Here is a 5,146-nt window from a genome sequence, read left to right as displayed (position 1 = left end):
ATTTGCAAAGACAGAAAAATATCTTCTTGAAGTCAGTAGGCTGGAGGTCTCAGATTCTGTTCATGACAGTATCATTGAACTCAGAGATACATTAGAAGTAAAAGAAAGAACAGCGACATTTATTTTGGAAACAGTTACAGGAATGCCTCTCACAAGCAAAGAAAGATCAGCATTGTGGCGAAAAAGACAGAAGGAGGATCCCACAAAGCACGAACTCTACAAACAACGGGAGAGAGAAAGATATCAAAAGAGAAAAAAAACATGTGAAATAAAACCTATCAATGAGATGTCAGACAGAGACCCAACGAAAACAGAGACGTCACTGGAAGGAAAATCAAAGGTCAAAACGTGAAAAAGATAAACGGATAAAAAAAGCCATGGGGAAACAATTACGCCACCAACATCACCAGATCATTTCTTCCCAGAACAGCCAAATAGAATTCATGAACGCAACAGGTTGAGTGGGCGAAAAAAGAAGAACCGTAACAGATCAAAAGCTTACAGGATCAATTTAAACTTCGAATAATGCTTAATAAGGAACGAAGGCTGAAGAACAAATATAAGAAACGCTATTTCAGATTAATCAAATCAAACAAGGATGAAATTGAACAAAAGGTAGAACATGTTTATGAAACAGAAGCAGACGACTAAACGTGCATTATCTCTTTATTTTCTTCTTGTAAGAAACATGAAGCAGAGATATTCAGGTACAAATACACAAGAGAAGCGCATTGTAAAAAAAACTGATATTCAGAGAAACGGTGCTGAAGAAATATAAGATAGGTTCATATGCTGCAAAGGAAACTGGAATAACAGAAACAAGGATACGACAGAGAGAAAAACCATACCGCCGAATTAAATGTGCTCTGAAAACAAAGATTACTGCCTTCTTTGAAAGGGATGACAACACAAGGATTAAAGCTGGGAAACGATGTACAAAAACGAGACAGAAAATAAAAAAAACAAATTCGACTTCTGAATGATTCCTTGAAAAATTTGCATCAAAAATTCATTTTTGAAAGTAAATCTAAAATAAGCTACAGTCTATTTGCGAAAATGAAGCCTTTTTGGATCATTCAAGCATCTGAAAAAGACCGTCAAACCTGTTTGTGCAAAGTGCATGAAAATCCGACACTTAAAGTAAACAAGCTGTACAGTGAAAATGTACTACAGCATAAAGATCTTGCAAAAACTTATCCAAGATATAACATGCGATATGAAAAACAAAGCTTGTATGTACAGAGAATGTTCTCGATGCAAAGATCTACATATTAAATCTGCCATCGGAAGTGACGGTATAAACCCAGGTAAAATAGTGAACTGGAAAATATGGAAGTCAAGAAGAATAGAAAAAGAAAAATGCAGTAATGGAGAAACTGTACTTTTCAAAGCTTAATGTTACACTTAAAGAAAATGAATCTGGGACACTGACAACAACTTGTTGATGACCTCCAAGTGGACATAGAAAGGCTAGCAAGACACCAATTTAATATCAACCATCAATTTATCATGCTGAAAAAAACTTAAAGAGACATGCAAAGGAAATGAACTTATTTTACATGTAGATTTCTCTGAAAACTATCAGTGTAAATATCAAGAAGAAATTCAAAGTGTCCATTTCGGGGCTTCTAAGAAGCAAATTTCGATACACACAGGCGTTGCATATGTGCATAATACAACACTTCCATTTGTCACAATATCTGACAATCTTAGCCATGGTCCAGCTGCCATTTGGGCTCACTTAGAACCGCCAATTAAGTTTATCAAAGAGAAGTATCCTTTGATCAATAAACTACATGTCATATCAGATGGACCAACTACGCAATATCGCTGTAGAGCAAATTTCTATCTATTTTCAACAAAACCAAAAGAACTTTATATCCCTGAAGGTGGTTCGTGGAACTTCATGGAGGCAGGGCACGGAAAGGGTGCTCCTGATGGGATAGGAGCGGTAGTTAAAAGAGCGGCTGATACTCTGGTAAATACCTATAGACGAGACATCACATGCTCTGCCGATCTTATTGAAGGTAAATTAACTTGAGAACAAATGACATTTATATATAACAATATGCACTGCATATTATAATTGACATTCATTATTATGCAAAGTAAAAAATACTAGTAAGAATATAAGACTATAATTTTTTTTTATTCAGTAACAGTTTTTTTATATGTATAAAAAGAAACATAAAGAAGAAAAAAAATCAAAAGAACGTCGTATTTTTTAGATAATGTCCACATTAAATTCCTTTTTTTTGTCAATTACATGTACTAGCGATTTATCATCATTAGTAATACACATGAAACTTTACATTTTCAGGACTGTTGATGTTGAAAACAAGTGTTTCGGCTTTTGAAGTAAAAGATGAAGACATAACAAATATAGAGCGCAAGATTCCTTCTACTATTATTTCTGTTCGAGATACAATGAAAATCCACCAGGTACTTTAAGAATGGCATTTTTTATGAATTTTTGAATGATACATGTAATATGACCTGAAATATGTTAAAAATACAAATAAACAAAAAATCCGAAAGTGTCAAAAGTATCTTTATTTACAAAATTTTACGAATGTTTATGATAATAAATTACAAGAAATAACTTTTAAAGATAACTTCTGTAGTTTCATCACACATGATGAACTTGAACTGACCTTTGTACGTATAATGCTTGTTTGTGCATGATCAGTATTTTCTAGTTAATATCTAAGATCACATGTTAAGGGTTTACAGAATAAATTTATATCTTGTGCTGAACACTAGTCGTGTTTTATTCTTACTTCATTGTATGAACGCACTTGATTTAATTTCTATTAATTATTGTTCATTAATAAACGGACATTACAACAATTTCCATTTGTCTTCTTGTTGATAACCAATGATGTTTTATACAGGTTGTCATTAAAGATACTGGTTGTATAGCATCAAGACCACTGAGTTGTTTCTGTCAGGATAATTGTACTTGTTTTGACCCAGTAACAACAACATTCTGTCTCCAGGTAAAATGGAATTTATTTGAATGTCATATCAATTTAATTTTAATAATTGGTCAATAGACATGCTCAACATTTTTTACGGCATAATTTAGAGCATTGCATTTAAAAAAAACGAGAAAAAAAACAACATTTTATGGTGCTATTTTGGTCTTTTTTTTTTGAAGACATAAAAACATCTCTTCTAAGTTTAATGTAAATTTAATTCAATGACATTACAAACAATAAATAATTAATCATAATGATGGAGTCACATTTGCTTTATATATATATATATATACTAATTGACAATATTTATAATTTAAGAACCCTGATAATACAGCGCATCCACAGAACAATGAAGATAATTCACCGGTACAGGTATGAGTCATATTCTTTCAAATAATAATTTAAAACATAGTTAAACTTGTTCATTGTTTAAAGATTACGTTAAAATAGAAAATTTAAATGAAAAATAAAAACATCGCCGTACTGTACTGGATCTAAAATAGAAAGAAATACTTTTTACCATACAATTTTATTCTGATTAAAAATTTGCTACTTCAATTTGAATATGCATGGCATTTCACTTTGATGATAAAGTAAAAAATTCTAACATATTTAATTTCTTATAAATGTATTTAAACAGGAGAACATACTTCAACTGCCAGCATCATTTGATGAGTCGCTAGTTGACAGATATTGTGTTGTCAGTTATGACAGTTGCCCATATCCTGGAAAGATACTGGATGTTGATGATACAAGTTTGGAGGTGTCTGCTATGCACCGGATTGGCACCAATCGTTTTTTCTGGCCAATGGTTCCTGATGTTATTTGGTATGGCCACAACAAGATGGTTACTATGCTGGAGGGCGAACCAAAACTTGTTACAAGTAGACACCGTGCGATAGACAAAAGAGTCTGGGATGCAATTGTGCTTAAAATGAACTTATAAGTCAAGATTTCTGGAAACTAAAACTAAAAGAAAGTTGATGTGTGAATGACCGTTTATAACGTTTAAAAATTGATGAATTATTTTGTTCATGATTTAATAAGTTAATAAAACATAGTGAGTTTTAAAGTAGTTATATTGTTTTTACATTTTAAACATATATACAAATCAAATATTTAGTTTCCTCATTGATTTTATTTCTTTATTTCTGATGCCATATTTTTGTCATTTGGGGGTCACTTCCACAACATCATTGTTTTTGGTTATTTTTCACAAATTAGTCAAAGATGTCTTCAGAAAACTAAGCTATTTAACTCTTAAGTATCAGGGAACTTAAGGATTTAATTTTAAGTCCATAGTAGCGAAATTTGTAAATACAAACTAATTATCTAACTGTTTAAAGTTGCGGTAATGACACAACATGAAAACCTTGTTGTAAATATGTAACTATATGGGTTATGAATAAAGAAAGTGATTATTGTAATACTTAATGTAGTTGTTTTAAATATGATCCTTATTGTTCGGCATTTATATCTAAATATTTCTACACAAATCGGTTTTAAAAAATGTTTTGGTAATGACAAGGTCAACCAACTAGTTAATGTTAAAGCTATGTAATTTAAAACTAATAATGTTTATGAACGGACATATATATAAAAAGGTCACTGAAAAGTTTAACTTTCAATTTCAAAAGGATTTGATGACAAAATATTACTTTATTTTATTTTAGTTCTGTACTCTGAAAATGGCAAACATTATAGAATGAACCATGTACTCTTTTCTTTTTAATATTTGTGTTTTCTTTATATAATTTTAGAAATGACTTGGCTGATATTTATTTGTTACTTGCAATAAAAGTTCTGCTCTCTTCTGATAATTAATTGTTTTCTGATAATTAATTGTTGTCTCCTAATTTTTAAATTTCTTTGTACGAGTATATCAATCTTATGCTCAAACTGAAATTGACAAGGATATGCAAGACCTATTATAATAAAACTATTTCCCTCTCAAAACCATGAACTGATTGTGATGAACAGTATGCATCTCGTATAATTGTGTTAGTTAGTATTTTATGTTATAAATAACTTTGTCATACTCCAAGTTAAAATACAAGCATTTAATTTACACAAACACTTACCAACTATACAGTAACTTAACACACAAGTCTTTTAAGAGTGTAGTGAATTGGTAATATTAATGAAAAGGCCTGTGATACCTGTAA

The 5,146-nt window shown here is 30.9% G+C and overlaps 1 protein-coding gene across 1 annotated transcript; it reads left to right on the top strand.

The window, feature by feature from the left end:
- The first annotated feature begins 1,216 nt into the window (after nt 1–1,216).
- LOC132712821 (uncharacterized) lies at nt 1,217–4,047 on the top strand. Its single transcript, XM_060695255.1, has 6 exons — nt 1,217–1,307; nt 1,530–2,027; nt 2,321–2,442; nt 2,895–2,999; nt 3,300–3,353; nt 3,622–4,047. Exons 1-6 carry the CDS (start codon nt 1,217–1,219, stop codon nt 3,925–3,927), a joined length of 1,176 nt encoding a protein of 391 aa, XP_060551238.1. The 3' UTR covers nt 3,928–4,047.
- The last annotated feature ends 1,099 nt before the right edge of the window (nt 4,048–5,146 follow it).

Source organism: Ruditapes philippinarum, unplaced genomic scaffold, assembly GCF_026571515.1.
Source record: "Ruditapes philippinarum isolate M1 unplaced genomic scaffold, ASM2657151v2 ctg4539_1_1_1_1, whole genome shotgun sequence".
Lineage (NCBI taxonomy): Eukaryota > Metazoa > Mollusca > Bivalvia > Venerida > Veneridae > Ruditapes > Ruditapes philippinarum.
The sequence above is the reverse complement of the archived record's forward strand: the minus strand, read 5'-3'. Positions and strand labels throughout refer to the sequence as shown.

Excerpts from the sequence above, each read along its gene's own strand:
- LOC132712821 (XM_060695255.1), top strand. The coding sequence starts at position 1,217 with ATGAAAAACAAAGCTTGTATGTACAGAGAATGTTCTCGATGCAAAGAT. Across the intron at positions 2,028-2,320 it reads CTCTGCCGATCTTATTGAAG|GACTGTTGATGTTGAAAACA; the intron begins GTAAATTAACTT and ends TTACATTTTCAG. Across the intron at positions 2,443-2,894 it reads ATACAATGAAAATCCACCAG|GTTGTCATTAAAGATACTGG; the intron begins GTACTTTAAGAA and ends TGTTTTATACAG.